Source organism: Sabethes cyaneus, chromosome 3, assembly GCF_943734655.1.
Source record: "Sabethes cyaneus chromosome 3, idSabCyanKW18_F2, whole genome shotgun sequence".
Classification (NCBI taxonomy): Eukaryota; Metazoa; Arthropoda; class Insecta; order Diptera; family Culicidae; genus Sabethes; species Sabethes cyaneus.
In genome coordinates this window covers 26,065,769-26,081,828 of record NC_071355.1, presented here as the reverse complement: position 1 = coordinate 26,081,828, position 16,060 = coordinate 26,065,769, and the positions used below count along the sequence as shown (strand labels likewise).

At 45.0% G+C, this 16,060-nt stretch overlaps 1 protein-coding gene across 2 annotated transcripts in view; it reads left to right on the top strand.

Moving 5' to 3' along the window:
- Positions 1–9,446, top strand: part of LOC128744503 (ABC transporter G family member 20) — a 90,661-nt gene extending 81,215 nt beyond the window's left edge. For both annotated transcript variants that reach the window (XM_053841561.1, XM_053841562.1), the window contains exons 7-9: positions 8,130–8,316; positions 8,387–8,652; positions 8,716–9,446. In XM_053841561.1, coding sequence (XP_053697536.1) covers positions 8,130–8,316; positions 8,387–8,652; positions 8,716–9,017 — 755 coding nt within the window. In that variant the 3' untranslated portion in view covers positions 9,018–9,446. The remainder of the gene's footprint in view (positions 1–8,129; positions 8,317–8,386; positions 8,653–8,715) is intronic.
- Positions 9,447–16,060: the final 6,614 nt, after the last annotated feature.

The window sequence follows — 16,060 nt, the reverse complement described above, 5'->3', positions numbered from 1 at the left end:
TCCCCTTGCCAATATATTTTTATTGGTTTTTATCAATTCTTTTTTACATTTTGGTACTGTTTTGTTCTGGTTGTCCGTCACTCATCGGTATCGGCAAAGTCGACGATCACTGCACCTCTGGGTAGCTTCAAAGATAGTTCACAGTAGTACATTCCATTCCAAAGCGTTGGGCCAAAGATGGAGCCTTGTGAAACTCCCGAGATAAAATCATCGTCTTACGTTCTTTGGTGGTCTTGTAAACAAGCACCCGATTCCTGAAATATCTCCTCAGAATTCTCCATAGATATCCCGGGACGTGCATTTTATGCAGCGACTCGGCAATGGCCTTCCAACTGGCTTAATAGTGCCAGTTACAACGATCGTTACATCGATCGTTACAACGGCAAAAACGATCTCCTCTTTGCTTCTTTGAACGTCTTCTCGGCTCGCACTACCACTGCTCCGAATACCATCCATCGTGGACTTGTCTTTTCGGAACCCGAGTTGCATGTTTGACAGACCGTGTTCACCTTCTGTATGCCTCGTAACTCTGTTCAAGATTATCCACTCCAGGAGTTTTCCGCATGTATCCAGCGGACATATCGGCCTGCATGACCCTGGATCCACCGTGGGCTTTCCTGGCTTCAACAACAGCACTAGCTTCTGGATCTACCTGGAGCTACCATCTTCTAGGCATTTCTGTACCACTGCCCTGAACATATCCGGGAACGCTTGTATGGCTGCCTTGCCACGCCGGTTGTTTCGTGGCTCCATTTTTCTCGGCATGATACCATCACATGTCCTCGCCAACGTTTCCGTCAACTCGTGCGCATTCAGGATCGATCTTCCAATGTCCTCCTGGAGTAACTCAACGAAAGACCCTTGTCAAAGGTCGTCGTCTACCAGTATTGTTATACTTCAGAGACCATTAAGTTCATGTTCGGTATCAAGCCTGGGCTACCCACTAGAGATGGTCGGGTAGCGGAAAATTTGCCCGAAACCCGCACCCGTACCCGTACCCGCCGGGTTCGGGTCGCGTTCGGGTATTGAAAAAAATAGTTTGCGGGTTCGGGTCGGGTACGGGTTCTTAATTTTTGTTTTTGAAACCGGGTACGGGTCGGGTCGGGTATCTCTATTAACCACATTTAACACTAAATTTGTTTTTTTTCGGCTGGACAGTCAATTGGCACAGCAAAACGACACTTTATTTTTTCTATGCCCGACGTTGCGATGTATTTGACATCTTTTTCAAGGGGTTAGAACTTCAAATTCGTGAATCTTCAACAGTCGATAGCTCCAAGTTTTTAACACTAAAGATGGTCGGGTACCCGGGCCCGTCCCGTACCCGACGGGTTGCGGTCGGGTTCGGGTATCAAAAATAATAAACTTGCGGGTTCGGGTCGGGCACGGGTTTTTAATTTTTTTTTTAATCGGGTACGGGTCGGGTTCGGGTATTCAAATTTTCATACCCGACCATCTCTACTACCCACTCCATAGCCCAAATGTTGAAGTCTCCACCAATGATAATTGGCCTTCGTTTGCTGAGTTCCTCGGCCAACGCATCCAGCACCTGGTGAAACTGCTCTATAGTCCATCTTGGGGGTACGTAACCCAAGTAACAATTTGGGTTTTATTACACTCTTATGATGGCAATTAAGATCAAAATTGGTTTTGAAGACCACCATAAGAGTACAATAAAACTTACATTGTTGATTGGGAACAGTTGCATACGAAGAACCCGTTGATTTTGACAATCACAAAACCTTCGTACATACTCGGAACCCTTCCTCAGCCGAATTACAATTGGTGCATCATCCAGTTCGCACTGGGTCTTCATCGCAGTTCTCAGCTCCTGCTGTGTTGTGATTTCGCCCAGATCCCTACACTCGATTGTGATTTCTTGGAAGAGCGCTTTCACGTTCGCTTCATTCCCCAACACCTTGACAAAAACCTTCTTAAAGACTGTATTGTTAACCAATGGATCCTTTTGCAGCTCGAAACGCATCGCTTCCTTTTGGGTCCGCCTAGTCCTCACTACTTTTTCAGCAAGCTCCTCCAGCTACGGAGCTTACCGTACTTTTTGAGGGATCACTGATCACTGCCTATGAAACGTTGGCACTGGCTTCAGCAACCAGAGCATCGCGTTTACTTCTTTTGCTTCTGCTTGTCCCTCTGACTTACGACAGGACGCCATCGCCCTGGTGCAGAATCTCTTCTTCGTAGTTCTTCACCTTCTTTTGTTCCTCTTCTTAACCAGGCGTTTCTGTTTTCCTCTTATTTGAACGTGAATTGAAGTCTGGCCGTTCTCTCAGCGTCTCTGGAACTTCGGCAGCTCACTTCTTCGTAACTCCACTCGGTGCATTCTCAGCCGTCTCGACTCTAGCCTTCTGCTCGTGTTCGGTTGTATTCATAGCTGATTTGATGCTTGTAACTGTGCAAACCAGATTTCACCTGGCATAAAGAAACGCCTAAGACTATACTTATCGACCGACAACGAACGGCTGGCTTCGCTTAGCGATCATCGCTGTATTTGCCGACACGATGATGCACCAAACCGTTCGAGCAGTACGTTGCGACGATAGCACAGCGTACCGGTACCGAGAGTGTGTTGCGTGATGTTTGTTTCGATACTGGAATAAGGAAATGTAATATTCTGTTCCATAGGTACTCAACCCCCACATCTCTTCTCTTCTCTCAAGTCTCCTTTCGCTTGAGACTGGCACTCTAGTGCTAAAGGGTATCCACGGTAAAATTGCAATACAGTCAAATTGCATTAACTTTTGAACTGTTGGGTTAAATCAACTGAAAATTTGCATGGAGAAAGTTCAAAGTGCATTGTTTATACTGTGTGAGTCTTTTCATCAGGTGCACAAAGGTAAGAAAAATTCCGTTGAAAGACACAAGCTTCATTTCTCGATCCCTCTCGTTGAGCGCTCTTTTGGCGTAATACGGTACTTCCCGACCGAACAGCGGTCCGCATGACCTTCTCGGTAGCAAACCCTGTCACCGCGTGAGAAGCAGCATTATGTGCCTGAATTACAGGTTTCATTTCTTCATACAGTCAGAACAAGTACCAGTAACGCAGTTGTACCCAGCGCCAGAGGTACATCTAGGCGCTTCGGTCACACGTTCCGGCATCTCCGGTATAGTGTATCTAGATTATCACAACCAGAAGCTGATTCTTCGTCGAAGCTACAGAAAATTTTACTGAGCACCACCGGCTCGCTGTCAAATAGACGCGTGGCAACGCACGCGGGCTGGCGCTAGTGTTATTCATATGCATGAACAACGACCACCATATTTGTATTTGTATTGTGTATTTGTTATTTAATCATGATCGTTCCGAAGCCAATTCAATAAATGCTCTATAAAACCTCTTTATCACATTGGCAGGGTCGTACCGAACCATTTCTTTCCTTAACATAATGGTCATACTGAACTATTTCATCTGTCTATGGTCCTACCGAACCATATACTTCATCCAACAATGATCGTACCTAAATCATTTATTCTAGGGTCGTACTGAACCATTCAATTTAATGCTACTTCGATCCATTTTGTTTACCAATGGTCGTACCGAACTATTCCTTTTTTGTGTGCCAATACACAGTGGCGATTTTTTTTCGAAAACAAGTCCTTAATCTCTATATCTCAAAATGCCGCTGGGCTAGGGCCAATCTTTTGGTGCCAAAAAAAAAAGATATTTTAAGGGAATTCCAGTGGTGTGATACTTGTTTACGGCACGCATTTATTTCTAGCAGTTTTTGTCACAAGAAGGGCATTTTACCCTACTTTTTTAGGAGTTATGTGTCCATGTCCGCCAGTCCGGCAGAACAAAGGGATGAAATCAGAGATCTCCACTGCTGACGGTTACCCGCCATGGCTTTTACCTGTCGCCAGGACAGGTTCTCGTCTACAGCCCGGATGTCGTTGGCTAAGCTCCGTCGCCATGAGCCTCTGGGTCTGCCTCTTCTACGCTGTCCTTGTGGATTCCAGTCGAGTGCTGCTCTGCAAACCTCGTTCGCTCCTTTCCTCAAGGTGTGTCCGATCCACTTCCACCTAAGATCACGAATTTCTGTGGCTATCGGCCGTTGATGACACCGACGATGGAGTTCCTCATTGGATATCCAATTATCAGGCCACCAGGCACGAATAATGTATCGCAAGCACCGGTTAATGAATACCTGCAGTTTTTGCGTAGTCTCCGCTGAGACGCACCACGTTTCGCAGGCATACAGCAGTACCGATTTAACGTTTGAATTAAAGATTCGGGTTTTCGTACGTAGAGTGATCTGGTTTGAGCGCCAAATGTTTCGCAGACCTGCAAAGGCACCCCTGGCCTTCCTGATCCGTGTGGCTATATCAGTCTTGGTACCACCATCGGGCGTTGATATTGAACTTTTTTAGGAGTACAGAGATATATTGATCAATAACTCTGGAACGCGCTGGAATAAAACTGTTCGTTTTTCGCCACAAGAAAGCTAACTTTATGTAGATTCCGATGGCAGGCTATTTAATTGCGGATTGTGGAATCCGGAGATATTCTCTTTTATTGATAATCTTCTACTATATAAAAATGGATTTCTGTCTGTCTGTCTGTCTGTCTGTCTGTCGGGATGTTCCTTATAGAATCAAAAACTACTGAACCAATCGGCGTGAAAATTTGCATGTAGAGGTTTTTGGGGCCAGGAAAGGTTTTAGTGATAGTTAGAGACCCCTCCCCCCACTAAGAGGGGGGGCTCCCATACAAATGAAACACAAATTTCTGCATAACTCGAGAACAAATCAAGCAAATAGAACAAAATTTGGCATGTGGGTGTGTTTGGTGACAAGAAATTATTCTATGGTAAATTGGGACCCCTCCCCTCTTTAGAAGGGGACTTATGACTCCCCTCCCCTTTAAGAGGGGGGCTTCCATACAAATGAAATACAAATTTCCTCATAACTCGAGAACTAATCAAGCAAATGGAACAAAATTTGGCATGTGGGTGTTTTCGAGGACAAGAATATTTTCTATGGTGAATTAGGACCCCTCCCCACTTTAAGAGGGGGGGGCTCCTATAGAAACGAAATACAAATTTCCTCATAACTCGAGAACTAATCAAGCAAATGGAACCAAATTTGGCATGTGGGTGTTTTTGGAGACAAATTTTCTTTCTATGATGAATTGGGACCCCTCCCCACTTTAGGAGGGGGGGGGCTCCTATACAAATGAAATGCAAATTTCCTCATAACTCGAGAACTAATCAAGCAAACGGAACAAAATTTGGCATGTGAAACTTTTCGAGGGCAACAATATTTTCTATGGTGAATTAGGGCCCCTCCCCACTTTAGGAGGGGGGCTCCTATACAAATGAAATACAACTTTCCTCATAACTCGAGAACCAATCCAGCAAATGGAACCAAATTTGGCATGTGAGTGTTTTTTGAGGCAAGAATTTTTTTTATGATGAATTAGGATCCCTACCCACGTTAGGAGGGGGGGCTCCTATACAAATGAAATACAAATTTCCTCATAACTCGAAAACTAATCCAGCACATAGAACCAAATTTGGCAAGCGGAGGTTTTTGGAGGCAAAAATATTTTCTATGGTGAATTAGGACACCTCCCCACTTTAGGAGGGGGGGCTCCTATGCAAATGAAAAACAAATTTCCTCATAACTCAAGAACTAATCAAGCAAATGAAACCAAATTTGACATGTAAGCGGTTTTGGAGGCAAGATTTTTTTCTATGGTGAATTACGACCCCTTCCTCTTTTAAGAGGGGGGCTGCTATACAAATGAAATACAAATTTCCTTATAATTTGAGTACTAATCAAGCAAATGGAACCAAATTTGGCATGTGGGAGATTTTTGAGTCTTGAATTTATTTTATGATCGTTAGAGACCTCTCACCCCTGTGGTAGGGGGATATGGACTCTCATACAAATAAAACAGATTTTTTTGCGAAACTCAAAAACTAATCGAACTCTAGAAATTCGAGACTCTTCCATAAAACATTAGTCAATAACAAGACCACAAAAGCTATCTATAGTAACACTAGATCATTCAGGACGAGACGGCCGCGAGTGTTGCCGGTGACCCGCCGTCGGAAGCGCCGCCCACTGGGGGGAGGCAACTCCCCGCAGAAATCACTACTGTCTAGGTTTATATGTTTTCCTAGGTCTACCTGGGTTTCCTGGAACGAGCGACAGCGAGTAAGGAGAGGATCGCGAAATGGGACTTTCCACAAAAAAGTTTTCCGTGAAATGGTACATTCCACTTAAGGTTTTTCGCAAAATGATATTCGGCGAAATGTTGTACAATCATGGTGAATATTACTATCCGCTTTCTGGCTATGCAATGAGGGGACAGGGGAGTTGTTTTCTACTTTACTGTATAATTTGTATATTAAACTACCCATTCCTGGTAACTAATAAGCATTAACATAAGCAGCAAATCAGCGTATCTGGCATTTTATACTGCACGTTGTTGTATATTATGTTTTTGACTGCATAGGTGTTGTAAATTGGCATCTAAAATTGTATTCAAATTCTTCGTGTCGGTAATTAGCTGTAAATTAGCATTGTCAGCACTATAAGAAGGTTATCAGTAAAGTAGCTGTATATTTTGCCAAAATAGCATTTACTTAGCATTTAAGGCGACTTTAATGCTTATTGGCCTACATTTAAATAGCATTGGTGATGCTTATTAATTACCTGGGATGCTTTCATAGTTACGTAACTGCCAAAATGAATCATCTAAGGTTGAACTCCTCAGAAACTTGCAAAACTCGAGATTGTGACAAAGATCATCCAAGATTCATGATTTATGTACAACACAGGTTATTTTGTGGCAATACGAAGTTTGTCGGGTCAGCTAGTCATTAATAAAACTAGGGTAAATGACGTTTATTTCACGAAAACAACAAGAAACAACCATGTTGCCTGAACAAATACCATGTCGTCGGATTCCTTTGAGGTAGTTTATTTATGGCGAAAAAAGATCAATTTTATCTCAGAGGAATCTGAAGATATGGACTTTTATATCTCTCTATGACGAGAAAAGTACGGTAAAATGCCCTTCTTTTGGCAAAACCTGCTGAAAATAAATGCGTGCCGTAAACAAGCATCGCACTATTTGAATCTCCATATTTCTGTCTTTTGGCATCAAAAGATTAATTCTAGCCCAGCGGCATTTTGAGATATTAAGGACTTTTTTTCGAAAAAAAATTCGCACTGTGCAATGGTCGTACCAAACCATTTCTTTCATTTAACAATGGTGGTACCGAACCATTTTATTTGTCGTACTGCACCATATCCAACTTTATCCAACGATGATCGTACCTAAATCATTTTTTCTATGGTCGTACCGAACCATTCAATTTGATGCTATATAGAATCATTTTGTTTGCTAATGGCCTTTTTTATTTACTAATGGTCATACCGAACCATTTCTTTTCATTTAATAATGTTTACCATTTCCTTTATATTTAGAGTTTTCCTATATCAATTAAGTCGGCAATGGGTTATGTCTTTCAATGAAAGGAGCAAAAAGCAAAGTAACAAACAAGCATTGCAAGATCCAGTGTTGCAATTTTTCGACAACGTTTACTGAGATTGAAGTATTGCGTATGTAATTTGCAACATTTCGTACTTTCTTAAAATTACAATTTTATTTGATTTTAACCGACTTAATTTATACTACCCATTTCAATGGTATTTCTATCAAACGAGAAGAGCGCTCCGAATATATCTGCTAAATTCCGTAGGAATCGGTCTTATTGGTCAAAAGTTACGTAGTAAAACTTTGATAAGATTATTTAGGAAACATTTATTGACATGCAACAACAACAATTCCATAAAAAAAGATACTTCGAAGTTAAAAAGTGTGTCGATTTTTTGTACTTAGGCCCCTTTCTACGTAGGGGTTGTAAAGTAAGTAAATTCATAATTTTGAACCACTGAATTGATTTTAAGAACTTTAAGACCGTATTAAAACTATTTTAACGAGCTTTTCAGGAATTTGATGGAAGTTTGACAGATTACATATCCGATTGTATGAAAAAACTGTTCAGTTTTCGGAGCGCACTAGATTAGTTCAGATTAGTGTCACAATATTCAAACCTACCGTGAACAGCTCAAATGATAGATATGTTCTCACCCAACAGATCAACAGATCGGAACGCTTTTATATCGGGATATCCAGTATGCATACTTCTCATTCATCGAAAGCATCCTCACGGACTGCGATGTGAACCCCTCGAACGGACGGTTACCGATCCAGTGGAATCAACCGGTCTACGGTGAACGAACGCCAAACTTTACCGATTTCGCAGCACCTGGAGTAATTCTAACGTAAGCTTTCTTCCTACCAATTTTCCACTGAATCTGAAAAAAATATAATAACGATCCCACATTTTTACAGCATCATATTTTTCCTCTCGGTGGCGTTGACCTCCGGAGCGATGTTAATCGAACGTAATGAAGGCATCCTGGAGAGGTGTTTGGTATCCGGCATCACCGGAGTGGAGATCCTGTTCTCCCACGTGACGACCCAATTCCTAGTGATGTGTGGTCAGACCACACTGGTTATCCTGTTTAGCTTTTACGTGTTCGACATTACCAACCGAGGTGAAATAGTGTGGGTCGTTCTGCTGACCATCCTGACTGGCCTGTGCGGGATGTGCTTCGGTAAATGATGAATAGTTCCAGTCAAATTTTACCAATCTAATGTGACGATTTTGCTTTCCGTAGGATTTGTTGTGTCCTGTTCCTGCGACAACGAACGCTCAGCCACCTACCTGGCGATGGGAAGCTTCCTGCCCATTGTGATGCTGTGCGGTATCATTTGGCCAATCGAAGGGATGCATCCGTTGGTGAAAATTTTCTCCGTTTTCTTACCGCTGACCAAATCTACCGAATCGCTCCGCTCTATGCTGCAACGTGGGTGGCACATCGAGAACCCTAACGTGTACATTGGGTTCGCATCCACCGGCACGTGGATTGTGATCTTTCTAGCCATTAGTATACTGTTGCTCAAATTCAAGAAAGGCTAAGCCTGTGTATTTTATGACAGTTGAAGGCTTTTTCTAGAATCTAGTTTGTACGGTACTAGTTAAGAATAAGAAAGTGGCGAATTTTTTATTGTGTTAGTTAGATTCAAAAATGTATACTACAGTGAGGAGAGGACTGATGGTAATGTTTACATTTTTTTTCTTATGTTGTAAGATAGGACAAACAATTCAGTGTATATAACCCAACCGGGCATCTAATTTATAGACACCAACTCTCTCTCTGATCGTAGATTAGATTGATTACTTTTCAAATAACTTCTTTGTGATGGGCTAGTAAAGAACACCTTGTTCTCGTTACCAAACTGCGCTCAATGGAGCGCCCTCTAGTAATATGTAAAATCATTGAAGGGAGACGGTGTGAATCATTATTGCACGATTCTTCCTCGGAAGTAATAAAGCGCGTCGTTGATTGAAGTCGTAAATAATTTCCTCTTACACTTCCGATAAACCCCGATTTGATTAGAATCTGTTCCCGTTTGCTTGTGTCATGTGCTTAAGGAACTTTCGCCAGACGCTATCGGCTTCTGCGGCCATTCATTCGCTGTTTATGCAAATATTAATTACCCTCCGAGCAACCCACCGACACCACATCGAATGCAGAACTGCAAGTGCAATGGCTCGATCTAACTCGCGAAGACGCACAAATTAACAGCAGAATGGCTTATTCCCAGTAAACCGACGTAAAATACAACCATGCGTATGAATGTCTTTGCCACCAACCACGCTGCTATTAATTTACATCTGATTGAGTAATTGATTAATTACTCTGCTAAATAGAGCGTGGTTAGTGTCGATGAAAGCACCGCAACAGAGGCTTCATCCTTCATGGAAGGCGCCGCGCCGAAGTCACGACATAAACACTTCGACTCCGAGCCGTCGGAATGCTCAACTGTACTGGAACTGCAAAATTGCTGGTGAATGACATTGCGGTAATAAGTGTATAGCAACCGGAAGATGGTAGGAAAATCAATTAAATTATTAATATCGCGCAGATATCCGTTCCCGGTATTCCCGATCTGCCCAGGCGGATTGAAATTTTATTCCACACGAAAAGTGATCACCGCACAGCATGAAGCTGCTTCAACGCCAGGGCAAGAAAACTTTATCCTCAATCCACTTTAATCCTCTTTTGAGGTTCGCTTCAAATCCAAAACTATTTTCAATAAGTTAAAAGCTTTGATTAACTCCACCCCTGCCAGCAACGGCGCCAAAGCAATGCACTGTGACTGCTCGGAGAAACTTTTCGCATTTACAGACGCATGGAATCACATTTTCTCCGATTCGTCTCCAACAACGTCGAACCCCCTTTGCCGAACACTTTCACAGCAAAAGTTTTCCTCCCGAATCATAAAGCATTTCTCAACTTTAACCAAACGTACGACAAAAGTCACGCTGCTCCTCCCACTCGCAGCACCGCAATGTACAACATCAGACTGGAATGTTGTCCGATCGGTGGTATAGTAGGTAGGTACCTATGCCCGGCCAGAGAACTTATGAGCACAGCAGAAACCGTACAAACTTTTCAATCGCACGAGTTCCACGAAAAGACTCGCGTGAAACCACAGGAATCGGAATAATAGGTTCGGTGCTCTTTGGTGCGCTCTATTGTAGAGCGTCATGATTTGGCAAATGGCAGCGCAAGTTTCCGGCAGCAAAATGGGATCGTTTTAGATATACGGTTTGTGACAGTGTGAAAAGGTTATTGCTTTGATTCTGGAAAAATCGGAACATGTTAATGTGACACCCGGAGAAGAAAAGGACTGAAAAAAGCAAACCGTTGTGAAATGGTAAAAGAAAATTGTGAAAAATCATTTACCGGATATTTCACTACAGAAGAATAATCAGCATCTGGTTGAGCTACTGATTAACTGCATTATTTGCCTAAATCAATCGAAGAGAAGGCCTTCTGAAGGCATTCTCCTTTAGAATTCCAGTGAAGTAATGATTTATATTAGTAGCGATATAACTTCCTCTAGTTATAATTTTGATGGGCACATTCGCGTTTCTAGGCGGTTTTCACAGAATGTACCGTAACTTTCCATAAACCTCCAAAATTGGCGCGTAGCCGGATAAATTTCCAAATTAATTGATGGTGGATCGTACAGGGTTATAAATACGTCTCTTCCACTGACAAAGTTTGCGGCATTATCAGGACGATTCTCACAAGATATCCCTCGATGGTCAATAAATCTACAAAATACGGAAACAAACCCAGTAGTCAATACATCATAACAAATCTTTAAATACTTTACTTTCGAGGAAAATCACACAAATATACAATTCTAGAATGAATTATGTTCAGTCCAATGGATTTGTGCTCAGGGTTGCGGCTAGGAAAGCTATCGTGCCATTTAAAAAATCGTTAATGAGGTTATCTGGCGCTTCGCAGGTGTTGAGGATATTATTCTGAGCTTCGCAAGCAACTTTGATGTTGTTACTAGAAATTTTGGAGGAACGACCGCAATCTCATTAGACTAAAAATGGAGAAATAAGAATTCACATTAATTTTTTTTCAAATTTCTGGTCAGCATCCTCTTCCCCGCTGGGTAATGGGCAAGTATGGTTGACTGTATGCTTGAACACCTGACGCCAATTTCGACGTAACTAGATTATTTGTAAGACTCTTGGCGAAAGCAGGCAGCTGGGTGAGATAATGTTTCCTATATCATTCTCAATGGCGCAGAAACATTTTTTGAGTTTTCTGGAAAAAGCACCGAAGTAAAAATGGAAATTTCACTGTACTCCTTTATTAGCAGTTTTGGACTTAAAAGCCATCGTAGGCGTATAATAAAACCCAAATTGTTGCACGGCAGCGGTCTCGAGAGCAGTACTGCGGTGAATTGTACTAGCAGTATGACATAGTGTTGAACACTTTCGCGATTTTGAGCGATTTTTACCAAAACACTCTGCGGCTTCCCATTGACCTCCAAAATTTAGTGCGGATAGCAGGTAGATGCATTTCCACAATATTTCTCGAAACGTTTACCTAAATTCCTGCCGTGTTAGGAACAATCGGAGATGCTGTTTGATAGCGAAGCTTTCCTGATAACAACGCAAATAACTAAGTCTCAATCTGACTCTGAGTGTAAGTCTGACCTTAACTCCACCCATGAGATTTTGCACAATCTCAAAATCAATAAGTTTTGCATATTTACCCATACTTTCTCCATTTCTTGAACAGTTTGGACTACTTTAGGATGTTTATTTGGCCGCTGATGGTACCGGTCGTTATGTACTTTCTTACCTACTTTAGCAGCCGAGAACCGGGGTGACCCTTACCGTATCAAGAATTCCTCTCCATAGTACTCGGTCCTGGGCTACTCGTCGCCAATTCGTTGCGCGTTTCGACACACGCAAGTCGGCTTCAACCTGGTCGAGCCATCTAGCACGTTGGGCCCTTCTATTCCTGGTGCCGGTGGAGTTCTTGAAAAGCACGGATTTCCCTGCGCAGTCGCCCAGTATCCTTGCGACGTGGCCGGCCCACCGTAGTCTCCCAACTTTCGCCAGGTGTACGATGGGAATCTCTCCAAGCAGTGCCTGTAGCTTGTGATTCATACGTCTCCGCCACTCTCCGTTTTATGTTTGTTCTCCGACAAAAATAGTCCGCAACACCTTTCGTTCAAATATGGCTAGTGCACGTATGTCCTCCGTAAGCAAAGTTACTGTCTCAAGTCCGTGGAGGACAATCGGTCTGATTAGCGTTTTGTACATCGTCAGCTTTGTGCGGCGGCGCTTGCTGCCAGATCGAAGTATCAGGCGGAGGGAAAAGTAGGTTCGATTTCCAGCTTTAATACGTCGTTGGATCTCCTTACTCGTATTATTGTCGGCGGTGACCAGAGATCCCAGATATACGAACTGATCAACCACTTCCAGTTCATCACCAACAATAGTCACTGTCCGTGGGAGGCAAATGTTTCTCTCCCTGGAGCCTCATCGTACCATATATTTGGTTTTCGACGCATTGATTTGTAACCCAATCCTCTTAGCCTCCTACTTTAGTCGTAGATTCCCTCCGTCGTTCCAATGGAACGGGGATTGAAACGGGGATTAGAACGGGAATTGGAACGGGGAACGGGGATTGGAACGGGGATTGGAACGGGGATTGGAACGGGAATAAGAAAGGGAATTGGAACGGGGAACGGGGATTGGAACGGGGATTGGAACGGGGATTGGAACGGGGATTGGAACGGGGATTAGAACGGGGATTGAAACGGGGATTGAAACGGGGAACGGGGATTGAAACGGGGACTGGAACGGGGATTGGAACGGGGATTGAAACAAGGATTGAAACGGGGATTGAAACGGGGAACGGGGATTGGAATGGGGATTGGAACGGGGATTGGAAGGGATTGGAACGGGGATTGGAACGGGGATTGGAACGGGGATTGGAACGGGGATTGAAACGGGGATTGGAACGGGGATTGGAACGGGGATTGGAACGGGGAACGGGGATTGGAACGGGGATTGGAACGGGGATTGGAACGGGGATTGAAACGGGGATTGGAACGGGGATTGGAACGGGGATTGGAACGGGGATTGGAACGGGGATTGGAACGGGGAACGGGGATTGGAACGGGGATTGGAACGGGAATTGGAACGGGGATTGAAACGGGGATTGGAACGGGGATTGGAACGGGGATTAGAACGGGAATTGGAACGGGGATTGGAACGGGGATTGGAACGTGGATTGAAACGGGGATTGGAACGGGGATTGGAACGAGGATTGGAACGGGGATTGGAAAGAGGATTGGAACGGGGATCGAAACGGGGATTGGAACGGGGATTGGAACGGAGATTGAAACGGGGATTGGAACGGGGATTGGAACGGGGATTGGAACGGGGATTGAAACGGGGATTGGAACGGGGATTGAAACGGGGATTGGAACGGGGATTGGAACGGGGATTGGAACGGGGATTGGAACGAGGATTGAAACGGGGATTGGAACGGGAATTGGAACGGGGATTGGAACGGGGATTGGAACGGGGATTGAAACGGGGATTGGAACGGGGATTGAAACGGGGATTGGAAAGGGGATTGGAACGGGGATTGGAACGGGGATTGGAACGGGGATTGGAAAGGGGATTGGAACGGGGATTGGAACGGGGATTGGAACGGGGATTGGAACGGGGATTGGAACGGGGATTGAAACGGGGATTGAAACGGGGATTGAAACGGGGATTGGAACGGGGATTGGAACGGGGATTGGAACGGAGATTGAAACGGGGATTGGAACGGGGATTGGAACGGGGATTGGAACGGGGATTGGAACGGGGATTAGAACGGGAATTGGAACGGGGATTGAAACGGGGATTGGAACGGGGATTGGAACGGGGATTAGAACGGGAATTGGAACGGGGATTGAAACGGGGATTGGAAAGGGGATTGGAACGGGGATTGGAACGGGGATTTGAACGGGGATTGAAACGGGGATTGGAACGGGGATTGAAACGGGGATTGGAACGGGGATTGGAACGGGGATTGGAACGGGGATTGAAACGGGGATTGGAACGGGGATTGGAACGGGGATTGGAACGGGGATTGGAACGAGGATTGAAACGGGGATTGGAACGGGAATTGGAACGGGGATTGGAACGGGGATTGGAACGGGGATTGAAACGGGGATTGGAACGGGGATTGAAACGGGGATTGGAAAGGGGATTGGAACGGGGATTGGAACGGGGATTGGAACGGGGATTGGAAAGAGGATTGGAACGGGGATTGGAACGGAGATTGAAACGGGGATTGAAACGGGGATTGGAACGGGGATTGGAACGGGGATTGGAACGGGGATTGGAACGGGGATTGGAACGAGGATTGGAACGGGGATTGAAACGGGGATTGGAACGGGGATTGGAACGGGGATTGGAACGGGGATTGGAACGGAGATTGAAACGGGGATTGGAACGGGGATTGAAACGGGGATTGGAACGGGGATTGGAACGGGGATTGGAACGGGGATTAGAACGGGAATTGGAACGGGGATTGAAACGGGGATTGGAACGGGGATTGAAACGGGGATTGGAACGGGGATTGGAACGGGGATTGGAACGGGGATTGGAACGGGGATTGGAACGGGGATTGGAACGGGGATTGAAACGGGGATTGGAACGGGGATTGGAACGGGGATTGGAACGGGGATTGGAACGGAGATTGAAACGGGGATTGGAACGGGGATTGGAACGGGGATTGGAACGGGGATTGGAACGGGGATTAGAACGGGAATTGGAACGGGGATTGAAACGGGGATTGGAACGGGGATTGGAACGGGGATTAGAACGGGAATTGGAACGGGGATTGAAACGGGGATTGGAACGGGGATTGGAACGGGGATTGGAACGGATATTAGAACGGGAATTGGAACGGGGATTGGAACGGGGATTGGAACGGAGATTGAAACGGGGATTGGAACGGGGATTGGAACTGGGATTGGAACGGGGATTGGAACGGGGATTGGAACGGGGATTGGAACGGGGATTGGAACGGGGATTGAAACGGGGATTGGAACGGGGATTGAAACGGGGATTGGAACGGGGATTGGAACGGGGATTGGAACGGGGATTGAAACGGGGATTGGAACGGGAATTGGAACGGGGATTGGAACGGGGATTGGAACGGGGATTAGAACGGGAATTGGAACGGGGATTGAAACGGGGATTGGAACAGGGATTGGAACGGGGATTAGAACGGGAATTGGAACGGGGATTGAAACGGGGATTGGAACGGGGATTGGAACGGGGATTGGAACGGATATTAGAACGGGAATTGGAACGGGGATTGGAACGGGGATTGGAACGGAGATTGAAACGGGGATTGGAACGGGGATTGGAACGGGGATTGGAACGGGGATTGGAACGGGGATTGGAACGGGGATTGGAACGGGGATTGAAACGGGGATTGGAACGGGGATTGGAACGGGGATTGGAACGGGGATTGGAACGGGGATTGGAACGGGGATTGAAACGGGGATTGAAACGGGGAACGGGGATTGAAACGGGGATTGGAACGGGGATTGGAACGGGGATTG